Source organism: Meriones unguiculatus, chromosome 14 (assembly GCF_030254825.1).
Source record: "Meriones unguiculatus strain TT.TT164.6M chromosome 14, Bangor_MerUng_6.1, whole genome shotgun sequence".
NCBI lineage: Eukaryota > Metazoa > Chordata > Mammalia > Rodentia > Muridae > Meriones > Meriones unguiculatus.
In genome coordinates this window covers 27,036,906-27,062,293 of record NC_083361.1, presented here as the reverse complement: position 1 = coordinate 27,062,293, position 25,388 = coordinate 27,036,906, and the positions used below count along the sequence as shown (strand labels likewise).

General features: G+C 49.3%; 1 protein-coding gene across 1 annotated transcript; it reads left to right on the top strand.

Moving 5' to 3' along the window:
- Positions 1-22,907: 22,907 nt before the first annotated feature.
- Positions 22,908-25,036, top strand: Rassf10 (Ras association domain family member 10). Its single transcript, XM_021627736.2, has one exon. It carries the CDS (start codon positions 22,962-22,964, stop codon positions 24,489-24,491), a length of 1,530 nt encoding a protein of 509 aa, XP_021483411.1. The 5' UTR covers positions 22,908-22,961; the 3' UTR covers positions 24,492-25,036.
- Positions 25,037-25,388: the final 352 nt, after the last annotated feature.

Here is a 25,388-nt window from a genome sequence, read left to right as displayed (position 1 = left end):
TAACCAGGATAACTCTTTGGGACACATAAATCATTGGCTGGGAGTGTGGATCAGTTGGTAGAGTACAGATCAAGCATGCAGGAGTCCAGAGTCCATGATTTCGTCCCCAGCATGACAGACACCAGGCAAAGTGCTACAACCTATAATCTGAGCACTGGAGAAACAGAGGCAGGAGAGTCAGAAGTTCAAGTTCATCCTTGTTTACACAGTTTGTTTGAGGCCAGTCTGGGCTACACGAGATTCTATTTCAGAAAGGAAGAGTGAGAAAAAGGAAAAATAAAACCATAAATCAGAGTATAAGGGTCTGTCCCCGTTCACACCAATACATTCTATGGCTTCTCATCCCACGCTAAAAACTAGCATCCTCAAGATGATTACAACAGCCCACGTGCTCGCCACCTCCATGCCTGTCTGTCCGTCTTTGCTTACTGCGGTCACCCCACCCTTTGTCTCATGGGCTCCAGCCATACTGACATCCATGTTTTCCTGAAGATGCTAGACACGCTTTTGCACTTGGTGCGGTTCTGTTCTCCGCACATCTGCCAGCTTTCCCTTCAGTTTTTCAAGTCTTTTTAAAATACTGAGTGCCTCTCCCCAGTTCCACTTTCCAAAAGCATCCGCCCTTGTTCCTATCTCTGAGTGGACATTAAGAAAGCCGCACCATTTGTAGACCACTTAGAGTTCAGGAGAAAGGACAGACCTAGTGACTCTCCTCCTTTTCTTCTTGAGAACCATTCAATACTTTCCAAATTTAGATGTTGACCGTAATTCCTTGCCAAATGCTAGCAGCAGTAATACAATTGAGGATTCCCTTGTCCAAACACCCTAGATCAGAGGTTAGCAAACAACAGCCAAGCGACTAAGTCCCGCCTGCTACCTGTTCTTGCAAGCAGGAGTTAGTCCCATAAGTCTGCTGGAGGATCCCTGTGGACACTCATTGCTCAGTTGCTCCAGTGTCCTGGGAGGCTCTCCTGTGTCCACCCTAAAGAGTGGTTTTTATGGTGACAATTTGGGGCTCAGGCAGCTTGGTGGGAGAAGGGGCTAAATGAAGGAAAGTGGGGTGAGTCGGGAGGAGAAAAGGAAGGAGATACTTGAAATGAAAAAGAGACCAAAGGTCTTCAGAAGCCTATGAAGCACACTGCAAAGGCCTCATTTACAGCCAGGCTATCATTAGCTACAAAGCTATCGGCGCGGGTCGACGTTAGTATTTAACACGGTGAATCAAGCTTTTTATGACTTGAAGGAACTTCAAAAATAAACGTGGGTTTCCCGGTGTCATTGAAGAAGAGTTTGGAGTTCATTCCTGCTTAACAGATCAAGGTAACAAATCATGCTTTCTACTAAAGCAGGGTATTTAGGGAACTTTGAGGAGAGGGCTGGGTTCTTGGCCTGATAGAAAGGAATCTGGGCTCCGTGCCCAGCTCTTTCTTCTGACCTTGTTCATGACCCTGAGAAGTCACATAAACCTTGTTGAAACCTCAGTTTCTCTCTTTGAAACAATCACAGCTTGCCTCCCTGGGCAAGCCGGATGATTAATAATGACGGTGTGAGTAAAATTTCTTTGAGGTCTTTGGATGAAAGACAGCTATAAACCATGCTGAGGATTTACTGTCTTATTAAAGGAATTGGCGCATACAGTACTCCACGGATAAATGTTGGCAAAGTAAACAGGCTTCATTCACCCGGGACAGGGCAGGCTGTTCATCTCTTGCAAGGACAATGACAGAGGTGTGTTCCTAGCTCACAGATGTGTTCATTAATGCTGCTCAGAAATGTCTGCTGGGCCTGTACAAGATGGTCACCTGTGCGAGAGCTAGAAGAATCAGCCACCTGGCCTTAAAGAATGATTAATCAGAAATGAAAAGAGAACCTGGCATAGCTTGGTCCCCTGACTTGAAGATGAGAATAGCAAGGGTTGCTACTCAAAAGGTTAGAAATGGGGTTCAGGAGAAAGAAGAAAACAAGCCCTGAGAGGGACGTGGAGCATTGTGGAGCAAGGAATGGCATGCAGGGCTGGCGGGTCTCACGGGAGGGTGAAGGCTGGCCCTGTAGGAAGGTCGCGGGAGAGTTCACAGCTCTGTCAACTCTGAACGTCTAAGCTCCTCATTAACTCAGTCTGCAGAAGTTTGAATACGTATGACCGAGTCCACGTCACCTGGGCACGATAGGGGAAGAAATTCAAGCCAATTCATTATCTGTCACTAGCTGTGTAACCTTGAGGGAAATGTTTTCTGGACTTTAGGTATATTATCTTTTGGTATAATGTTCTTGTGGAATGTATACAATTCACCCTTGTTCATTCAAATTCCGATTTCTCTCCCCCACTATCTGGTTTCAATCTGGACATTGCATTGTGATGTTTATTCTAAGCATCACCTGTCTCAAGTTTGCATAAACATGCCACCATTTGTTCTCTATATTGTCAATTAAAACAACCAGCCCCAATGCTGAGCAATGGAGAGGATAGGGTGGGACATCCTGGTCTGGAAGGAAGCAGGATGAGAGGGAGAGCAGAATCTGGATGGGAGGTCTTGGAACCATGTGGAGAAATGAACTGGATCTAAGATATCACTAAAAGCAAGAATAATGGGTGACTCTAAATGGTAGGAAATTATTCGGGCTTTGGAGGTTTAGGATGGAGTAACTATTGCCCAGCCTTGTGCTTTAGGTTATTAAATAAATCCCAGTCTCTGTGTGGTGATTTGGATATACAGCTGTTTAGGAATAACCACTGCTTAACTAAAAGATGTATCAATAGTAAATATTAATACCCACAACAGTTATCTATAATATGAAGGCATTCAATGAGTTGGATTTATTGAAAGTAACATAGGGTACCAACCAAGAACCAGACCCTTGCTATGCACTGGCGTGTCTCTTCTTATTTAATACTCTGAGGCAGAAGTAACTGTGGCTCAGTTAACTGTTGGCTCAGGGATACAGTCACTCATGTAGTTGATCAATATTTTGTAAGTATCGGTAGCAATATGAGAAGAACCAAGGAAAGGCATGCGATTCTTGAGATAATTTAGGGGTCAGCCCCTAGAAAAGGGAAGACCAAGTGAGCTGAGCAAAGTGTAGCCATAGCCTCTTCAAGGCCAGCACATAGGTGGCAGGCCTGGCCAACACAGCGCTCTGAGAGTGCTCCGTCTCCTGGGAAGGTGGACAAGAAGCTTAGAAGCCGTCACACGTTGTGATTTAGGTGCTATGATAGATCTGGGCTTTAGAAGGAATAGAATTTCTATTTCCCACCTCCAGTTTAGATGTTAACGCTTCTCACTTTACCATTTATGTGCGTGTGTGTGCATGTGTGTACATGCCCATGCGTAGGTATGTAGGTGTACATACTGCGTGTGATGTGGAGGACAGAGGTTGAGGTTAAATGTCTTCATGTTAATGTCTTCTCTGTTTTGTTTCTTGAGGCGGGGACTTGAGCTGAACCTGGAGTTCTCCTATTCGGCTCGCAAGCCTCAGGGATTCTCCTGTCTCCACTGTGCCAGAACTGGGATTACAAGCACACGCCCCTAGTTTTTCATACTACCTGGCGAGCTCTTTATGAATGCCATCTTTACAACCCCGCTCACTTATCCTTGAAGTGAGGTGGTCCACCGTGTCCTGAATCCATTGATGGGCGCTGGACTCACTCATCCTACTCTGCACATGCCCTGCGTTCCATCTTTACCTTCCCTTTCTGGCATAGTACTCATGAGATTAATGACAGAACAGAACTCACGTTTGTCCAGTACTGACATTGAGTTGTGGTTCTCAGGATGCAGCCTGTGGTGACCCTCCTTTTTCCTGGGAACTTTAGCGAAGTGTCCAGTGGACCATCTGACCCAGGAACTCAGTCAGCCCAGGAGCCTGGCTGGATTGATTTATGTAAGATGACAGTGGCCCTCTGTCATGACAACATTACAAATTCCATTGAACTGGTGGCTCTGGTGCTTTATTAGGGCGTAGCCTTGATACCCTTTGCACTTGATTTTTACCCACTCCCCATATCCCAGCCCTTTCCTGTTCTCCATTCTCTCCCCAGCTGGACTCTCTGGTTCTGCAAGGTGATCCAGAGAAACCATTGCTCGAGAGAGAACAATGGATTTCTCAAGAGGTCATCACTTATCCACTGGAACGCAGTCTCACCATCATGGATAAATGTCCTCCTCTGGAGGAGAGGGTCGGCCCTGTGAAGTTTTACTGTTTCGAGAACCCAGGTGATGGCAGCTTTAGGGTAATGACTTATCTTTGTGCCTTCAGTCAAAGTGAAGTAGATTGGCATCCAGTGACTACTTCTAGTTACCCCATGAGGGGTCAACGCTTTTTAGTCAGAGAAGCTGCGGTGAGCCTGCGGGCATCAGAACATGTGAGGGAATGTCTGATCTTTCAGGTTTATTGTTCTTTGAACTGTGTGTATATGTGTGTGCCTGTGGCACGAGTGCAGGCTAGAGAGGTTGTTAAATTCTCGGGAGCTGGAGTTACAGGTGGTTGGGCGCCACCTGACATGGGTTCTTGGGACCAGACTGAGGTTTCCTGCAGGAGCAGTCTGCATTCTCAACACAGCTATCTCTCCAGCCCTGTAAGAAATATTTTCTTAGATTTATGTGTGTGTGTGTGTGTGTGTGTCTGTGTTCATGCATGCATGTGCGCATGCACACAGGGCACGTGTGTGGTTGTCAGAAGTCAGCCTTCAGGAATCAGGTTTCCTCCCCCCACCGCGTGGGTCGTAAGGCCTGAACGTAGGTAATCAGGTGTGTCAGTAAGCACCTTTATCTAGGGGGCTGCCTCCAAGGCCCAAGGATGTATTTGCCAAATTTGTGAACCCTGCTCCCTGTCTATCTCTTTGAGAAGGTTCATATTTACAAACACGCGAGCGCGCGCACACATAGAAACACAGACACATACACAAACGTTCTTCCTCTAAGTTTTGGAATTCTTTCTGCTCCTCCATGGACACATTTCTGTCTTGTTCATTTTGACTCAGCAAAGGAGTTTTCTCCACACGCCTCCTTAAGAAACAAAAGCAGAGCTTGGGCCATGATCAAGGCCAAGGTGAAGCAGCCACCAATAAAACCAGAGCAGGCATTCACCTCTTCCGGCAGCTGGCTTCCTCCGGAGGTGTAGACAAAGGAACCTGAGACCACATAAAAGTCTTTAGGTAAAGAGAACTCTATGAAGTTGTGCTGGTGGTAAACAGGGTTTCCTCTCCTCTGTCCTGCCTGACTGCTGAGAAAGCCTTCTGCTCCCAGTCCTGAGCCCCATCTGCCGATGGAGCCCCCAAAGCAGCTTCTACCTGCTCCCTGGAAACTAAGTGGTCTCTCTCTCTCGATTTCTGGTCTCTACAGAGCAGAGGTCTCCAGACTTTCTTAAGCAAAAGCTTTTCATGCCTGTAGGCTTAGACGGGAGAGCTTAGATTTTTCTCCCGCTGCAGAAAGGGCAGGAAGTAGATTCTGTTGATATGCTAATTCCAGGGTTTGTCCTAGGTCTAAATAACAAAATACCAACAAATCCGGGTCTCTGGTTCCGTGGCTGTCTGTCTCCTTCTTCTTCCCTCCCCTTCTTCTTCTTCTATCTCAAACCTGGGTTTCGTTTTGTCTTCTGCCCCTCCTCTCTGTCCTCCACTCCTCCTCCTTTCCCAGATTCAGTGTCTCTCATTAGTACAATAAATTTCTGGTGGGCTTCCACCTCCATGAACTTTTATTCATTTTTAAGTTATGAAAAAAAATTGAGACAGAGTCTCATGTTACCCAGACTGGCTTTGAACTCACGAAGTAGTTAAGCATGACTTTGAACTCTTGATTCTCCTGCCTTCAAATACCAAGTGCTAGTATTAGAGATGTGTACCACCCTGCCCAGTTTCTTACTAAAAAATCTAACTTAAAAAAAAAAAATTAGAGGGTTGGTCCTGCCCCTTGCCGGCCTGGGGCTCATCCAGGTCCAGAGCCAGGTCCTTGAGTTGCTGCATTCCAATTTAATCTATGAATTGCTGAAGCACATGAAGGTGCTGGTTCTGCAGAGCCAAAGCTGCAGGATCTTCATGACTCTTGGCAATGGCAGGATATCCAAGAGGAGTCCCTTTGAGGTGAGAGACCAAAAAGATTAAAAATTAGCAACTATTAGTAATTAAGGCCTGAACTAGGTGGGTGGAGAAGTCTAGTAATGCCCTGAGGGGAAGGAATGCAGTAAGGCAGTCCTTCCCCACCCACTAGAGATAACAGTTGCTAGGAAACTGGACCATCCCCTCCCTAGGGAGGGACGGGTCATTATGGTCTGGGGACCTTCCTATAGCCAATCAATTCAAAATGTAGCAACTTGACCAATAGATGCTTGCTAGGCAGGAATTACCCCTGCCTTGGGCATGCTGGGAGGGACCAGAATCTATAAATCACCCAACTAACCTGGGTGCAGCGCGCTCGGCTCCCACCGCTTCGGTGGCAGGGGTGTGTGGGCCCAAGCTGCAGCTTGTAGTTTACAATAAAAAGACCCTCATGTATTTACAGCGGAGTCTGTTTATTCCTGGTCTTTTGGGGTTCGTGAACTGGGCAGAACAGAAGGTCCGGTATTGAGAGTGTAGCAGAAGCCAGAGCCTTGAGCCAGACCAATGCCTCATTGTAATAAACATTTGCAAGTAAAGCTGTTTGGGTAAAAACGGTATACTGTGTGACAGAGCAGCTTCCACTGCCATTATGACAAACAAGTACGTGAGGGAGAGGTGGGAAAGATGGAGGAGCAGAGTGGTGCATGCCGAAGCGGAGACTTGGTAGCTGACTGTGTGAGAGAAGGCTGCGGTTGATGAGGGAGCAGGTTGTTACCCAGTGGGGCCAGCAGGATGGTATGCAGCAGCCTGGAGCTTGCGCAGAATCGGCCCCTAAACAAACTGCCCAACCCCATGACCACCCCGGCTCTGAAGAGCGACAGGATGTTCAAGATGAAGAACGGTCCATTTCCTGGCCTGGATCTCCTTGAAAGACCTCCGTGGTCCATATTTCTCCCAGAGGCCATGCTGGACCATGGCCTATACTTCAGCAGAGAGCTGTGTTGATGGCTGTGGGCCGTACTGCCATTGGAGACCAAGTGGAGGTCCTTGGTCCATGCTCACGCTGGAGACCACGTGGATGTTTGCCGTCCGTTCTGTTGCCAGAAACCCTGCGGAAGGCCAGGACCTGTGTTCTCGCTGACTGTAAGGGCAAGCAAGCTGTGCTTGCAGCGGTATTGATGGCTGCAGACAGCCAGTTGAGGAAGAGGAACATAGAAAGAAGGCTTCTGTGACAAGCCTTCCCTCCACCCCAACCCTCCCCAAAAGTAACAGCCTTAGAAGAAAGCCATCCAAGGAACTCTTAACATTTGTGTTAGGGATGTTGAAGTGTCGCTCTCCACGGTTGATGTCTTCTGGCCGGGGTTCAGGTGGAGAAGGTCTCAGCGTTCCTTAAAGGGCTGGTCACTGGGAGTTTGACCATGTACCAGTGAGTATATGGACAACACAAAATAGACCTTTTTTTTTTTTTTTTTTTTCAGGGAGAAGGCCACAAGGGAGGAGGAATGGGTGGGTGAGGAGGACTGGAAAGTGAGTGTGATTGATGTGCCTACTGTGAAATTCCCAAATAACAACAAAAAATATTCTGTTGGAAAAAAAAAAAAAAACCCTCTACCTTTGGGTGAATACAATAAAAGCAAACATTGTATGCATGTATACAATTCTCAAGGAATTAATAAAAAGTTATGATTTTTGTCGTGACTCGGGTCCATTGTTATTATTGGTCATGGGTTAGGTCTTCATTGCCCGCAGTATAGGGTCCCAACATCTTAGACAGAATGAACAATGGCCCATACTGTGGCCCTTGGGTTCCACTTCTGTTTCCTAAGCATGCTGTTTGCACACCTCATTTCTGTTATTTCCAGGAGTCCAAATGCTGAGTCTGATATTAGGAGGGATCGCTGGCATCTGAAGGCTTGAGTGGGGCCAGAGGACCATCCTTAAGCTCATGTGGCTCAGGAAGAACTTCATTCTAGCTAGCCGGATCTTCCAGCTTGGCCTCCTCACCAACTCTGGCCTTTTCTAATGACATGGCAGTGATGTTCTGCAGAAAGAGCCGGTGGCAAATAAGGCGGAAACCACTGTGTCTTTCTTGACCTGACTTGCAGGTGTTAGACATGCCTCAACCCCATTCACACACGTGGGGGTGTGTGTGAGGAGCCTCCCAGCGTGGACACCAGGAAGCCCAGAACTCCATGACTCTGCCGTTTCGATGGCAAGTTGCCAACCTAAAGATTTAATTTGTTTTCAAAATCTGTTTCTATTACATGATTAGCATTTAAGAGGCTGGAAGATCACTCTCTCCTAGACATGTCCAGGAATTCTGAGAGTCACGAATGCCACTCGAGCGGTGTCTGTCCCAGGGAGTTGGGGAGTCCCTTCGGCTCTTTGTTTCTACAGACATTCATGTCAACTCTAACAGACCTTATTTCTTCCACAGAAAGAAATAAGCACAGGGTTCCGGTCCCTACACCCTTCCGTTTGCCATCTCTGACTTCTTTTGCCTGGGTTAGTCTTTCTCTTTTCTCCCGCCCATCTCTAGCCTGCCATGGGCCTTTCTTCCACCCAGGGATCTGGAGGGCAAGTCCGTGGAAGCCTCATGAAGTTCTGTGCCATCTGGTTTCCTTTGAAGCCAAGGAGGCACTGGTTAGAGGTCAAAGGGTAGCCACAGGAGAAGGCTGGAGGAGTTCCTTATGGATTCCCCCCTGCTTGTCTGTGCCTCTGGCAGCAGTCGCATCCTTCCTTGTCCCAGGCCACAGACCCTGTCAGGGTGGTTGCTCTGAGACTCTGGCTTTCGCCGGCCTGGAAGTGTTGTTTCTTCCCCCAGTCCATGCAGGTCTAGAGGTGTTGAGTCCTTGCCAGTGATGCTAATTATGTAGCATCCTAAGCTATTGTCTGGAGTCCATGAACTTTCAGGGTATGTCATTGCCTGGCAGGACTTTCCCAATATTAGTTCTTATCAAGGGGCACTTTTCAAAGCCCACTGCTTCACCCTAGCTCATCAGATCTTTGTCTCCTCCTCTCCCTTTCTCCCTTCCCCTTCCTACCTCCTTCTTTCTTGTCTTTCATTCCTACCTATGCGAATAACCTATGCTCACTTTTTTCTTCCTTTTGTACTACTCTTTCGAACTTGCCTTGTCTTCCCAAAGTCAAGAAATGGAGGCGATGGCAGAAGTACTAACCCGCTTCTTCTCATCATTGTGACAAAATCTCCAGCAGAACCACAAACGCAGGACATTTATTTCAGCTCACGGTTTTCAGAGCATTTTCGGTTCACCGTGGCAAGGGGAGGGTGGGTTCAGTTTGTGATGGGGGAGCCTGTGACAGGGTTCTTCACGTGGTGGCTGGACCAGGGAACAGAGCACGACAACAGAACCAGGGCTGCCCCTCCCCCCATTCTCCCCGCCCCACTGCAGCCCCTAAAGCTTCCACAATCTGCCCAAACAGCACTGCCGGCTGGGAACCAGGTGTGCAAACACAAAATCAGCCTGTGGGGGACATTTCAGACCCAAAGCGTGACAGCAGAGGAGTTAATAGAGGTCGGCTCTGGGTCACAGAAATCCAAGGAAACTAAGATCAAAGTGGGGTGAGATCAGAAAGATGAGCAGGGTTCAGCTTCCCCAGGGTTGCAGAGCAGGATGGCTTCAGGGTTACAGGGGGCACACAGGGTCTTTGACGCCTGCCTGGTTCTCTGTGCTCTATGCCAGTGCCCCAGTGTGAGCTTCCTGTAGTGCCAGGCACCCGGGTTCCGAGAGAGATGTTCTTTGACTCTTGCCTTGTTGGGTGTCATGAGTGTACTCCTCCTGCAGGGACACTCTCTTGGGGCATTGGTCAGTCCCGAGGACAGGGGCCGGTGAGACATCAGAGATGTGCTCTGAAGGTGTTCTTGCTCTGAGCTGGGACTGATTCTCAACCTCGAAACATCAGAGCCACCTTCAAGGCTTTTGGTAAATATTGATCCCTGGGTTCCATTTCAGAGCAACTGACTCTAAATCTTAGGCAAAACATCCAGGCACTGAAACATTCCCAGGTGATCCCAGGGCACAGCCACGGTGCAGGAGTACAGGGCTACTGTCTAAAGGCCATACTTAACTGTCTGCAAGAGCTGGTAGATGACGCTTGTGCACTTGAAAGGCTATCTTCAAAACAGCGGTCACTCTTCATGGAGATGTCGCTTTTTCTTACCACCAGCCAGACCAACCGTCCGTCCCAGTGGTAAATTGCTTGATTTCCAATGCCCCCTCAGCATCGTCCAGACAGATGCCCCGTGTCTCTGGGCAAACTCCTCATCTGTGCACTGGCTTCCTCTGGCCTTAAGACGTGTTTCTATAATTAGACTCTGGGTCAACCTGTTTGTCTTCTACAGCCACAGGTGACTCCCCAGGCCAGCGAATGAAGAAGACAGTCATCAGAGGAGGAAACAAAGAGAATAGGGCCCAGAGTGTCTGAACCCGTGCTTTGCCCTAACTTACAGTGCCTTGCTTATTTCAATCATCCATTCCTTTAAAAAGAATTGAAACTAAACCAATTTATTTGTGTATGGGTGTATGTGTGTGCCATGCAGCACAAGCGTGAAGGTCAGAGGACAACTTGTGGGAGTCAGTTCTCTCCTTCTGCCATGTGGGCTCCAGGGATAAAACCCAGGCTCATCAGGGTTTGTGGCAAGTGCCTTTACCCTCCAAGCCAGGCCACTGGCTCCCATTTATTTATTATCATCCAGTGTGTTCACACTCACGTGAGCATTTTTATCCCAGAGTGTGCATGTGGTGGTCAGAGGACACATTTGTGGAATCGGTTCCCTCCTCCCACCTTCCTGGGTTACGGGAATCGAACTCAGATCCTCAGGCTTGTGGGGCAAGCATTTCTTATCCACTCAGCCATGGCATCAGCCATGCTCACTTCTAAATGGAAAGCTTTTTGCGAGAAGTCTCCTCCTCCCGTTGAGTATCTTTAAGGACCACCTTCCTTGTAGACACATCACCACGGAACCTGCAGCGTGACCTGTCACGGGGCTGAGGTACACATCTTCGGAGTACCTCTTTCCATACCTGTCACTTGAACCTCTTGAGAGCTCGGTCTCTCCAGAGAATGGAACAGACCACGTGACATTGCCTGTTCAAGCAGCCATACTATGCACTCGGAGCAGCCTAGGTGGTGCCATGGGAGCGGGTTCTCTAAACAAGCCACTGTAGAGTATGCCTTTGTGGCTTTAAGTGTCAGCACTGGTCTGGAGAAGGGCGTGGGGAAGCCCCAGGCACTCCATATCTGAGAGCGCTGGTCTGTTCTGGACCTGAGCTGCTCTGACTTATTACCTGCAAGGTAGACAATGATGGATTCGTCTTCCCACATTTAAACTAAGAAAACAAATGTCTCCCTTCCCCCACCAGATTTCCTGGCACACTATTCCTTCCTAGAAACCCTCCAGATATGTACGTGTGCTGTATGGCTTGGAAGGCAGCTTCCTTGTCTCTCTCTCCTGCTCGGAGGAGGACTTTCAATCCTAGGTCCTGGAGGCCTTTGTCGTTTGGGATTCCTGTAAGGCGGTGAACCTCTCAGCCAACCCCAGCAGGGCAAGGAAAGCTTTGGAACTGCACCAAGAGTTTTGTTGTTGTTCTGTCTTGTTTTGTTTGTAGTACTGGGGATTGAACCCAGGACCTCATGCATGCTAGGAAAGTGCTCTGCCGCTGTGCTATTGCGCCCACCCTTGCACCAAGATTTGGAACCCGACCCTGCCACACACCTAACAGTTTATTGATAGACAGGGAGCTTCTACCTGCTTCCCATGGCGCATCCGTGAGAATCAAAGGAGAAAGGGCAGAAAAAAATAGCTGGTGACTGCTCTTAGCACAGCTCCTGGGTCTGAAGGTGAGTTGCGGCTTGATATAACACCAAAATGCTCAACCCGAGTGAAGATCAAAAATGCTGATGAGACACGTGACGTGTGAAGCTGAGAGCTGAAGCTGAGCCACAGTAACACAGCATGCACGGGAAAGCCCTGTGTGCAGTGGACGTTTCTTGAACTGCTAAACTCTTTCCTTGCTGCAGCCTGCTTCCTCCCCCGGAAGCGAATATTTCGTTTTCTTTTAATATTTAATTTATTTTTCAATATAAGTCTGTTATTGTTCCCAAAGACAAACCAAGTCGTACTTGTAATTCAGGATCTTGTTTCTGGAGCAGGGTAACTTTGGGCCTATTCATCAGCCTGCTGCACTGTCCCCTCGCCAGACACCCAGACGCCATCCAAAAGCTTTCGCATATCCTCGCTTTTAACTGTTGTGGCTTGCTGAATTTGAAACAAGTTCAAAATCATTTCCTTCAAGGATTAATTCATCCTTTTGGGCTTGAGAGACAGAACAAGCAACACCTGTCCTCATCTGAACCCTGCGGATGTATTTTTCACCTGAGAGATTTCGGATTTCAACCAAAGACCCATTTCTCCTGGGTAACGACGTTGATGGAGGAGTGCGCATACACGGGCCTCATCTTGTAGCGGAAGCCCAGTGTAACACCCTCGATCGTGTTCTGAACGTGACTGCGGACGGTTCTGACAGTGGCCAGTTCCTTTCTGCTACCCAACCATTTGTCAGCCCGGAGCCTCTTCTTTTTCTTTCTGAGAAGACTCAGCTCTGCATTGATGTGTCCCTCTGCAGAGCTCCCCTGGGGCCCTTCACAATGACTGTGCCCCTCCAGAGTGATGTCGACAGTCTGATTGCTTAGGATGGTCTTCGTTCTTGCTGAAGATGGGGCAAAGGGAGCGGTGTGTCTTTTCTTAATAAGCTGTCACTGTTTCTGCGGTAGCTAGGTTCCTCTGCTCAATTTCTTGCTCTGGAAACAAGAACCTAGAGCCTCACCAGAGGTGTCCTCTGAGCCCCCACATCAGTCAAGCCACTCCATGTGCTGTGTTTACTTTGTTGATTGCATCTGGAGGCCACACGAGGTGACGGGCCCTTGCCACTTGTGGTCAGTGCAGGTGTGTCCTACAGTAAGGACATCACCCAACGAGGTTCTGAGAAGCCACCTTGTGGTTAAAGCACACAGACTGCACACAAACGCGCAGAGGCAGTTTGGCGAGCTGACTTAGACACGAAGGCTTAGCCCTGTTTCCTGTCGCTCCTGAGACAGAAAACCTGCTTAGAAACTTAGTGCTCCAGGGTACAGGGATGAAGAACCTCTGGATCCACCTCACTCTGCTTTTTTTTTTTTTTTTTTTTTTTTTTTTTTTAACGGTTGCTTAATAAGCAAACGCCTGCTGAAATGGAGTGTGTTGCTGTCCACAGTCTCCAGGCGCCCTGGCAGGCTGTGTGCTGCTGATTCTGCAAGCAGCTTCGAGAACTAGAAGGGACATCAGTCTTGGTGAGACTCATATGCCTGTCGACAGAGAGACACACAGGCTCCTTAGTGTGGAGCTGGTGGTGCCCAGCCATCAGTCACAAGCTTAACGATGTGCGCACACACCTGCCTGAGGGGCTGGCAAAGCCCGGAGCAATGAAGCCACAGACAACACTGACAGCTAACAAAGTTCACTCACTCACAGAGCTGTGGGGAAGCAGGGTAGGGAGAAAGAAGACAGATACTTTATTCAAATGCGCAGTGGCCAGGAATTTGGTGTCTCAGAAAAGGGGGAGGGGAGTTAATGAGCAAAGTCTACTTACTTTGAAAGTCACATGAAAAGTATTACACACTTCCTTGAAAAAGTTGAAGGCTCTCTTACTAAGAAATAGAGCATAGATTTAAAAACTATTATTATTTAGGGCTGGAGAGAGGGCTCAGCACTGAAAAACACTGGCTGCTTTTTCAGAGGACCCAGGTTCGAGCCCCAGCACCCACATGACAGCTCACAACAGTCTGTAACTCCATTCCCAGGGGATCTGGCTTTTGTGTACTACATGCAAATGGCATAAACACACATTGAGGCAAAACATTCATGCACATAAAGGTTTTTTAAGAAAAAATTGTATTATTATTTTTTAAAGATTTATCGTGTGTGTGTGTGTGTATGTGTGTGTGTGTGTGTGTGTGTGTGTGTGTGTGTGAATTTATGTGCATTGTGTGCATCCAGGTGCCTGAAGACACCTGGAACAAGAGTTATAGGTGGCTGTGAACCACCCAATGTGGGTGCTGGGAACTCAATCCATGTCATCTGCAGAAGCAGCAAGTATTCCTAAATGCTGAGCTACCTCTCAGCCCTTTGTTATTATTTTCAAAAGTAGTAAAGTATACATGATGCTTAGCATCTGTATCAGTTACTTTTCTAGTGCTGTGGTAAAATACTGTGACCAAGGCAACTTGCAGAGGAAGGGTTTATTGTTTGACATACACTTCCAGACGGACGAAAGACCATCATAGTAGCATGCAGCATTCACAGCAACTAGAACAGAGGCTGGAGCCACAGATCTTGAACCGTACAGATGAAGCAGAGGGATAAACCAGAGACGACACTGAGTCTTTGAACTCGCAAAGCCCTCCTCCAGTGACACACTTCCTCTAACAAGACCAGGCTTCCTAAGCCTCTCCACATGGCACCACCAACTGGAAACAAGGTGTTCAAATGCCAGATATTATCACGGTCATCCCACTCACACCACTGAAACATCCTAACGGATTTTAAATGTGAAATTCAGTGACAGGAAGGCCGTTTTCATACCGCAAACGTGAAACTGCGTGAGAGACGGCGCCCCACTTTCTCCCTCCGCCCTGGGACACCATTGGATTCTCTAGTTCTATGAACCTGATTTTTTTCTGGGAACCTTATGCAAGTAGAGTTACAACAGTCTGTCTTTTTGATAATTACCTGGCTTTGTTTGGCATTATGTTCTGAAGGTTCCTAACTATTACAAGAATTCATTATATAAAATATCTCACATGGTATTTATTCATCTATATATCAGTAGACCCCACATTGCTTCTACTTTTGGTATTGTGGATGATGAACAATACCAGAGGTGCCAACTCTCTGAGGTCCTGCTCTGAGTCCTCTGGGTTATGTACCTATCCAGAGAGTATTGTTGCAACCTATGGAGGAAGTGCTTTTTAAAGCATGAATAGTTTTGCAAAATTCTTAGAGTGTATTCTTAAGCAGCAGACACCCTCAGGCTGGTAATCCAGCTGATTTCATCTTGAAACTTAGCTGGTACAAATGAGAAAGCCACCCCACAAGACCTTCGTAAGATCAAGTGGCCTCTGTGCTATTCACAGCGAGTTCAGCTAATAGGGTCCGATTGTGTGCTAGGCTTGCATTTGTGTGGCCTCCCAGTCACGGGATCAAGTGTAAGAGATCCATAGTCTAACCCAGGTTTAACCCAGAGCACGGTCCAGGGAAACAACGCTGCACTTCAGGGCGGAAACAAAGAGAAGCTTCTTCAGTGAGCAGGGAGAAGAAGAATCTGGGGTGCCAGGTGTAACCTGCTTCCCTTATCTAGCCCACAGCCTCCTTCCTCTTCTAGCCGGATGGATGTGATGACAACTGAAAAAAATATCTCCATGTCTTCCTCAGTGGAGAAAATCATCTTTGCAAAATCTTGCAATGATGGCTTCAGCATTTCACAGTAATTTGCATCCAAAGTTCCACTCAGTCCAATTTAATTTCCTCCAAACAATATTCCTTAAATGGACTGGCAAGTCTTTGCTGTTCCTACCAGCTTCTAAAAGAACCACACTTCCAAGCCAATCAATATGGTATTGAAACTCCTCTCAGCTCAGTCAACCTCACTCCAGAAAGAAAGCTAGCATTCTACACACACAGAATGGCAAAGACTCAAGCACAGGCCTCATACTGTGTCTGAGAAGCAAGCAGCTGATACACAATAATTTGGTGCCGGGTAGACTTGGAGAGAAAGAGTAGTGTTCCCTACAATGAAGAAAGGGCATGCTCTGGGTCAGGGCTATTCTACTCTGACAAAGCTGGGAATGGTTCAGATATGGCATTGAAGACACTGTCTCGTTCACACACTCATTAATAGTATCACCTTTCATTACTGGGTAACAGCAGATAATGCAAATTAATCAAACAAAACCCCTTTTGATATAGTCCTCGGGAGTGATGTCACCAACCTTGAATAGGTGACATGTAATGTAAATTCCCAGAAGGTCTCTCAAACAGATGCCAGCCTCCTTTGCTTGGGACAAAGGCTAAGCATGCTTACTCCCTTGCAGAATGTCTTTCCCACACCTGGAGCGACTGTTGCTTTGGAGACCCTTACCTAAGGGTCGCTACGTTCTCAGCTCATAGCCCAGACCTCCACCAACCATTCGCCAGTCCCTGGAGCTGGAGAATGGAGAGGCACTTCCTCCCACCCTGCCTGAGCTCTGCTTGCTCCTTCCTGCTTGACCTGTCATACACTCCCGCCATCTTCTTCTGTACAGATGTGTATCATTGACATCTATGGGGCCAGAATGGCCAAAGCACATTCTCGTTAAGAGTGCTTACCTCTAGTTCTTAGATCTCCGTATGTCTGTGTCAAAGTTTAATGTATGTGAGACTCATCAGGGGAGGCCGGATGGTGGCTCATTAGGCAAAAACATGCAAGCCTGACTGCCTGAGTTCGAACCCTGGAACCCGTTGTAGAAGGCAAGAACAGACTTCCACAAGTCGTCCTTTGACCTCCACACGTGTACTGTATCATGTGCGTGCCCTTGTTCACACAATCTCTCTCTCCCTCCCCTTCTCTCACACACACCCCTTAATAATAATGATAATAAAATTTTAAATATCAACTTTATAAAAAAATAATCATCAGAAGAGACAGTCTTAAAGACAGACTCCTGGGTTTTTGGACGGGGATTTCCATTAATAGAGCCCAGTAAATTGCATTTTAAAAAGCACAATGCCAGGTTTTCCCTCACTTTACGAAGCATGTACCTCTGGCTTAATAGCCCAGCATTTTTTTCCACAGCTCTGGGCTCAGTTGAGTCACAGAAGGGCTGTCCATAAGGTGCATAAGAGTGGCTGTGCTCAGCTTCCTCTACCAGAGGAGCTGCAGTTTCTGTTAACACAGTTTGCCAAATTATTTTCTGGAGCTAATCATTACAAGAAACTGATTCAGTAAATAAAATCCAGTCACGTTTTTGTGTGGCTCAACATAATTAGGGGCGGAAGCTCCTGTTTGGGGTGTTCCGGACTGCTGTGAACCTTGACTGACAGATTGGAAAGGTAGAGAAAGCTCCAGAGAAATGCCAACTTCCATAGAGCTGTGTGAGCTGGGAAACTAGCCAACCCCTCCCCTGTGGCTCCGGCTTTCTCATGGTAAGAGCTATGCCTCACCTCTCTAGGTCTTAGGAAGGTAACCCACTGAAAAAACTCCCACAGGCTCGAATGACGTGCTGCCTCTGAGAGCCAATGTGGGAATTTAACAAAGGCCTCTGCCACCCCTCTGAGAACTGAGGAGTATTTGGAAAGTGTCCCTGGAGAGAGAGGAGTGAAGCGGTGTACAGCGCGCCCTGTGGGACTCACGCTGCCTTCGCTCCCTCTGCCAGGAGCATCAGTATCTCACAAGCAGTGGCACAAAGTCAGAAGCTGCTGAAGGCTCCCTACGGATCAGGAAGCTGACACAGCTGTGGAGTGGCTGGGACCACAGAAAAGAGACATACGCAAGTAAGGGAGGGGCCTACAGAAGAATCAGCAGAGGGTAGTGATCCCAATTCCAGCATCTCCACTTGTGTTACACTTTACAAAGATGTGTGTAGTGGCACATACCTGTAATATAACAGCATGTGTGAGGCGGAGGCAGTAGGATCACCTTGAGTTCTAGGCCAGCTTGGGCTACAGAATGAGACCCTGCCTCGAGCAAGCAAACTAGCAAAAAAAAAAAAAAGTTATTGTGACTGAATAGTTCATAGATGACTAAATTCATATAAATTCATTACGACATGAGGCTAAATTTGACACCCCCTTCTGCAAGGAGCCATTGCTTTGAGCTGAGTGTTCATTAGGACCATTCTCTAGGCATGCCCATACAGGTGTCTAGACTCCTGGAGAATGCAGAGAGCAATTTTATGTATATGCATATGTGTTCTGTGTGGGTCTTCTAAAATGCAAGCAAGATCCTCTCACATGAATCCTTCTGAAACTGGCATTTTGCACTGGCCAATACATGTCGGAGACTCATTGTTGCCTAGACAAATAAATCTACTTTACCAGATTTAATTGCTGCAAACATTCAGAGCTGGGGGCAACTTCTTTTCTGTGGAGTCATCCCTTAATGGGTGAGTATTCGCATGGTCTCCGTTAATTTGCTACAAAACAGCCCCTGTGTGCCTCCTTCTGCTGTGCTTTATTTAGCGTTTGTTAGGCACATTTTATTCTAGAACCCTGGTCCATGCGATCAGACGGCCCGTAGTCAGGTGGGTCTTTTTCCCTCAGTTACTCATTGGCAGCACCCTCACAGATGTGCCAAGAGGTGTGTCTTTTTGGTGATTCCAAAGCCAGTGAAGTTGATAATAATTAACCTGGACATAGGTATTTTATATACTGTATACTGTTTTGTTCCGTGTAATGTCGACTCCATAAACGTTCTTCTCAGCCTTTCCTCAGATCAAAAGGCGGGGCTTACAAAACCTGTGGCAATTGTGATAGTGTGGTCAGATTCCCTAAAACTGAAATGAGAGATGTTTTGAGCCACCATGTGGGTGCTGGGGACTGAGCTCTGGTTCTGGGCTAGGGTAGTAAGCACTCTTAACTACCGAGTCACCTCTCCAGTCCATGTGACGTACAGTTTTACGTGGCTGAACAACAGGATGAAGGGATGCATTCGGAGAAATGCAGTAGTTCGTGCGTCTGTCATTGTGCGAACATCGCATACTATGCTCATGCAAACCTCAATGGAATAGCTGAGGACTCTCTCTCTCTCTCTCTGGCTCTCTCTCTCCCACTCTCACATGCAGACACAGACACCTATGGCCACGAGGGTTATGAGAGACAGAACAACACAAGATAAAACCAAGCACAGGCGAAAGCCTTGCCGTGGACAAATGTCTGAGCTGCTGCCTGCACAGGACAGGGCGCTGTTCTGCAGCCAACCGTGTTTTCGTAAGTACAAGTTCAGTCTAAAATAACAATCCTGAGTGTGGTACCCTAAGAACACAAACCATAAACGCCAGGCAAACACGGTTGTTAATTTCCATTACCAAGGAGCAGCTGTACGTGTTTTGCTTTTGTAGCACGCAGCATGGCAGGCCTGTTTACATCGACACGTGACCCGAGTGGCGTGTGACGATCTGAGGATGGCTACAGCCTCCCTAGGCAGCCGGAATCTTTGCGCTCCTCCATGCTGCCCTTGTGGGACCACCACCCCACTGTGCTCTGTCCTTGGCGGGAATGCCATTATGCAGCTCGTGACTGCACACTCCTCTTCTGGCTCACCAGCCCCTGGCGTGAAGCCATTGTAGTCTTTGTCATTTCCTAAATGATTTAGAGCAAGGAGAGCATTTATGGGGGCAGACAGTTTGTTCTTTTGTCCTTGGCTCTTGAAAGCAGCTCCAGAGTGGTGACAGCGATGGACAAGCTTCTGTTTTTTGGGAGCCCTTGCGAGCACCTGTGAGGTGATGCGTTGGGAAGCCTCTAGAATGAATACTCAATGGGAGGGACAGCTGCCAGGGGACCCCGCCAGACTCACAGGGCCTTGACCTAATTCCTATTCCCCAGCCTCCTGGGCTGAGGTTGACCACCACGGCCCGATGCCTTCGTCCGTCATGCCTATCCAGTGACATTCCCACAGGTCTTCCCCAAATGATCGGGCTGGAGAACTTTGGACAGCTGAATACATGGAGGTACTTGGAGGGTGACATGGAACCACCCCACTCCTTCTCCTACATCTTGCCCTGCACCCCTCCATCTGACCCTCAGTTCAAGCCTGGACGACGTGTGGCTATCATCTGAGGGAGGGTAGGAGGCAGTCTTAGGGACGGAGCTCTCAAGCTGAGTTCTCTTCTCAGGATGAAATTGAGTTAGAAGGTGCTTGGCTGGTGTCTGCTGCAGAACTGCTTGCCTGCTTAGTGGGTAGGAGCCCTTTTCCCAGATACCCACTTCTGCTGAGAAGATAGGACAGTTTGTTTTCTTCCTTTATTTACTGGACTAACCTCTAAAACCCACTCTCTGAAACATTGCTAAGAGACCATGCTCATAACTCCTTGATTTGTTTCTATAGGCAATGTAGCAGGAGTGAGATATTTTCTTTTCTTTTTGTTTGAGACAGTGTTTCTTTGTCCTGGAACTTACTCTGTAGATCAGGCTGGCCTCGAACTCACAGAGATCCACCTGCCTTGCCTCCCGGGTGCTAGGATTAAAGTCTTGTACCACCACTGTCTGGCTCAGTGGGATGTTCTTTTAAGGGTCTTCCAGCCTGTCACTCCACCCCTCGTGGCTCTATGGTCCCCATACTGTACGATGGTTCCAAGTGAAGATCTGGCCATGTTATTAAGCTCTATGGTGGGAAGGATCTCAAGCTGGCCTCGTGATTCTCTGCTACTTCCACTCCCCTCATTGCTCTGGTGACTGATACACCACACAAAATGATTGTGTGGATTTAGTTAAGGCAACTGTTTCGGTTAGGGTCACTGTTGCTGTGAAGAAACAGCATGACAAAAGCACCTTGGGGGGAAAAGGGTTTAGTTCACTCACAGTTCCATGTTAAGCATGCCATAAAAACAAACAAACAAACAAACAAAAACAAACAGTGAGGGCAGGAACTCAAGCAGCACAGGAACCTGGAGGGAGGAGGGCTGTAGGCTTGATCCACGGGGCTTGCTCAGCCTGCTTCCTTACAGACCACCTACCCTACCCAGGAATGACTCCACCCACTAGGCTGGGCCCTCCCTATCAACCACTAATTAAGAAAATGCCTTACAGGCTCGCCTACAACCTAATCTCGTTTTCTCAATTGAGGCTCCCTGCTCTCTGATGACTTTATCTTGTGTCAAGTTGACATAAATCTAGCGAGCGCAGTGACTAATCAGTCTACCCAAATAGAGAGAGTCTCTCCAGGTGGGTCTGCTTGATGAAGGCATTTACAAGTGGCATTTTTCTCTCAAAGCCAGCAAAGGATGATGCCAGGACGATTAGGTGCCAAGAGGACTGGGTGGTTCTGACCTGCCATTACTGCTGTAAATACTACATGGGAAGAATCTACGAGGCTGAGAGAGGTTCTGATGAAAGCCACCATGTAGGTGGTGACTTCAGTGGGAGGGAACATAGTGTCCTTCCTCAGTGTTTCTGGAAACGCACCCGAACGGGTCGGAAGTAGCTTTCCTCTCCGTCCTGAAGCAGCCCACGGTTGGCTTGGAACACCCTGAGCAGTCAAGCCAAGTACAACCTGTGACCTTCAGACAAGTGAAACCCTGTGCAAGAGTTGCTTTCAGCTACCAAGGAAACGGCAATTCGTTTTACAGCAATGCAAAACATCCCTCCCAGGTTTCCAACCGGTCAATGAAACTTCTGCTGTAGACTTAACAGGACCTGACATCTGATCCTTACGGCTGTTACTTCTGAAATTATCACCATTCTTACAGATGCGATTCAGAAAGGTTTCCTATTTTTCTTAAGGTCTCAGTAAGTAAAAGCATCCCAAGTAAGCGGCCAGCATCTCCTCTAGGCTTCCAACACATTCAAAAGCACACCGGCGGAACTAAAGACCCTTCCTGACCTGCTTCCTGTTAGTTCACCCTGGTCGGGTACTTATTCACTTAACTCTTTGAGGCCAGTGACTGCCATGCTCTGTTGATTCTTTGGCTCAGCACATCAGCTCCTTCCGCCTGCCATGAATATCCCTGATGGGGAGCCTTTGCAGACTCTTCCAGATGAGGACTCCCCTGCTGTGCAGCTTCCTGGGTGTCTCCCCACCCCCCAACACACGGTGACTCCCCTGATCAGAACTCGTTGGAAATGTTTATTGAGCCACCGGGAGCTCCTGCCAGAGACTTGCTCATCATCACGTCCCTAGCCCTGGACTTAAACCACAGTGGGAATGCAGCAAACGTTCTGGGAAGGAATCATTCAACCGATAAAAGCACTTTCCAAGAAGTAATGAGACATCGAAGGTCTTGAGAGAGGGGAGTGAGGTCTTCCTGCTGTCAGATGTGTGCTTTCCAGGACAAGGCCAGAGCTAGCCTTGTGCTGAGAGGGTTTCAAGCTTCGCGTTGTGGCTTTGGGTTTCTTGTGTTCTGATACTTGACTTTTAGCATTTCCGGACCACATCTAGATTCCAGAAAACAGCAGAAAGTCATAGCAACGGCCTCAGTACCCCCACTGGAATTAGGATTGGCCATCAATTTACGTTTGGCCCCCAGGTTCCCACTGTAACAGTTTTTCTGTCAAGAAGTCTGTGGGGAGTGGAGGGGCGAGGTGGGGATCTACAAATCAGACCTACAAATCTGGGTACCATCCTCAGACCATTGTACATCTGCTCGTGGACCCCATTGTGTCTGAGGAAGACAAAAAGGCTCTGAGCTGGTGGATCACAACATCTCCATTAGAAACTATTGGATGCCTCAGTTTCCCTGCCTGTGCAAAGTGCAGTTAATATACAGAGGGCGCTGAAGGACCAAGACCACGCGCATCTCGGGGCTCTGGAAATGGGTTAGTCTGGTTAAGGTGTTTCCAAACAGCTCTAGACGCAAGGCAAGACGAGGGAGGCGGAGAGCTGATGCCCGGCGAGGTGCGGGCTCCAGGCTTTGTAGCAGAGAGGTCCCGGAGTCCTTCTTTGCTCAGGGTGGATAAAACTCTTTATCGGACGCCAGTAACCCGAGCCAGGGGCTGAGCCGGCGGCGGGGCTGGGAGGGGCGAGTCTGGGCGCCGCGCCTGCGGTGCTCTCAGCTGCGGCTCAGGGCGCTGGGGGCGGGAAGAGGTGGAGTCAGGTGGGGGAGGAGCAAAACCCGGAGGCCTCGGGCACCGCGGGCAGAGCCAGAGTCGCTAGAACCCAAGCCCAGGCGTCCCAGTTGCGCCATGGATCCTTCAGAGAAGAAGATATCGGTGTGGATCTGCCAGGAGGAGAAGCTGGTGTCCGGCCTCTCCCGCCGCACTACCTGCTCTGACGTTGTTCGGGTGCTTTTGGAGGACGGCTGCCGGCGGCGCCGCAGGCAGCGGCGGGGCCAGCGACAAGGGGCGGCGGAAGACCCCTCCGGTCCGTTGGAGCTTCCCGATCCCCCGGACGAAAACGACGAGGAGGAGGACGACGACGCGCTGGCCCAGGGCGTGCTGTGTGGTCCCCCGCACTGCTACTGCATCGTGGAGAAGTGGCGCGGCTTTGAGCGCATCCTGCCCAACAAGACGCGGATCCTGCGCCTCTGGACCGCCTGGGGCGACGAGCAGGAGAATGTGCGCTTCGTGCTGGTGCGCAGCGAGGCGTCGCTGCCCAACGCCGGGCCGCGCAGCGCGGAGGCGCGGGTCGTGCTCAGCCGCGAGCGCCCCGGCCTGACCCGGGGAGCCCCGGCGCGGCCCAGCCTGGCCCTGACCCAGGAGAAGCAGCGGCGGGTGGTACGCAAGGCCTTCCGCAAGCTGGCCAAACTCAACCGGAGGCGCCAGCAGCAGCCACCGCCGTCGCCTGGCTCGTCCGCGTCGTCCACCGCCTCCTCCTGCTCGTCGCTCCCTCGGACCCACGAGGGCGCGTCGGTGGAGCGCATGGAGACGCTGGTGCATCTCGTGCTGTCGCAGGACCACACCATCCGCCAGCAGGTGCAGCGGCTCCGGGAGCTGGACCGCGAGATAGACCGCTACGAGGCCAAGGTGCACCTCGACCGCATGCGGAGGCACGGGGTCAACTACGTGCAGGACACCTACCTGGTGGGCGCCGGCCTCGACCTGGACGGAACGGCGCCTGAAGACGAGCCCGAGGCCGGGACGCGGGCGGAGGAGGGGCCGGAGGCGGCGGCGCCCCTGGACGGCGAGGCGCAGGCGGCGGCGCTGGAGGAGCTGGCCCGGCGCTGCGAAGACCTGGCGCGGCTGCAGGAGGAGCGCGCCCAGCAGGAGGAGTTGCTGGAGCGCCTGTCCGCCGAGATCCAGGAGGAGCTGAACCAGCGGTGGATGCGGCGGCGCAGCGAAGAGCTGGCGGCTAGAGAGGAGCCCCCGGAGCCCGACGGCGGCCCGGATGGAGAGCTGCTGCTGGAGCAGGAGCGGGTCAGGACACAGCTCAGCACCAGCCTTTACATCGGGCTGAGGCTCAGCACGGACCTGGAGGCCGTCAAGGCGGACTTGGATTACAGCCAGCAGCAGAGGGACAGTAAGGAGCGCGAGCTGCAGGGCCTCCTCCAGACTTGGCGCACTTTTGAGCAGACGGTGGTGCATGACGGGGCTCTGGGTTCCGGTGGACCCTCTCGGGAACCTCAGCCTCAGACCTGTGCAGAAATGTGGGTGGACCAGGCCCGGGGACTAGCTAAGAGCTGTCCCGGCAACGATGAGGACTCGGATACCGGGCTGAGCTCCATGCATAGCCAAGACTCGGACTCGGTACCCCCAGTGTGTGAATCCCTCGTGTAGAAGTTGTAGGGAGTGACCCTTGACACCTGCAGCGCGCGCTGGCCCGGCCTGCTCAGGGACACGAAATGAGGCCGTGGGGGGTGAGCTCAGAGTCTCGCGGATGGGTCTGGAGAGTGGAGGGGGCGCCTGTCAGGCAGTGTGCTCCTCTGACTCAGGGTGAGTGTGGGGGGCAAGGAAGTTCTAAACCTCCTCAGCTTTAGAGGGAGAGGGAGTCAGGAGGTGAGAACCCCTCCCTATTTAAAAAAACAAAACAAAACAAAACACATTAGGTAAATCGACAAGGTCCAAGCCCATTTTCAAAACAAGAAAAAAAGAAAGAAAAACATTATGGACATGTTTACCACTCCTCTGTATGGGAAGGACTGCTGACAGCTGGAACTATGGTCTGTGGCATAAAGTGCTGTTAAAAGAAAACACTTGGATGAAAAGGAAATTCCTTGAATGTTAATTGTGACTGGAAACGTGTTAAAACTAGCCAAAGAGGACGCACTAGTGTTGGTCTCTGCCTTGCTTAACATCTTTGATAAAACCCATAGGCATCAAAATCCTGGCTGTTTACATTTCTTCAGGTTTGGGAATTACCCGTCTGCTAAATCATTTACCTTTTATTTCTTCATTGAAAAGCCAAACTGCATTGAAATCTAAGGCTGTGTCTTCCTACTAAATACAACGTGTTAAGAGCTCTCCACCCCCACCCAAACATAGCACTTTGAGTTTTAAAATTCTGGCCTACGTAATCTGGGTGAAAATGTAACCTGGCTCTTTGGGGTGTGTTTCTGCAGAGGCAGGGGTGCTGGCTTCTAATTCATGATGCCTAGTCATTGACTCAATTACAGCTAAGGAGAAAGGGAAGTTGCAGAATGAAGCACAGCCCACTTTGCTGTTTAAAAGAACATC

Excerpts from the sequence above, each read along its gene's own strand:
- Rassf10 (XM_021627736.2), top strand. The coding sequence starts at position 22,962 with ATGGATCCTTCAGAGAAGAAGATATCGGTGTGGATCTGCCAGGAGGAG.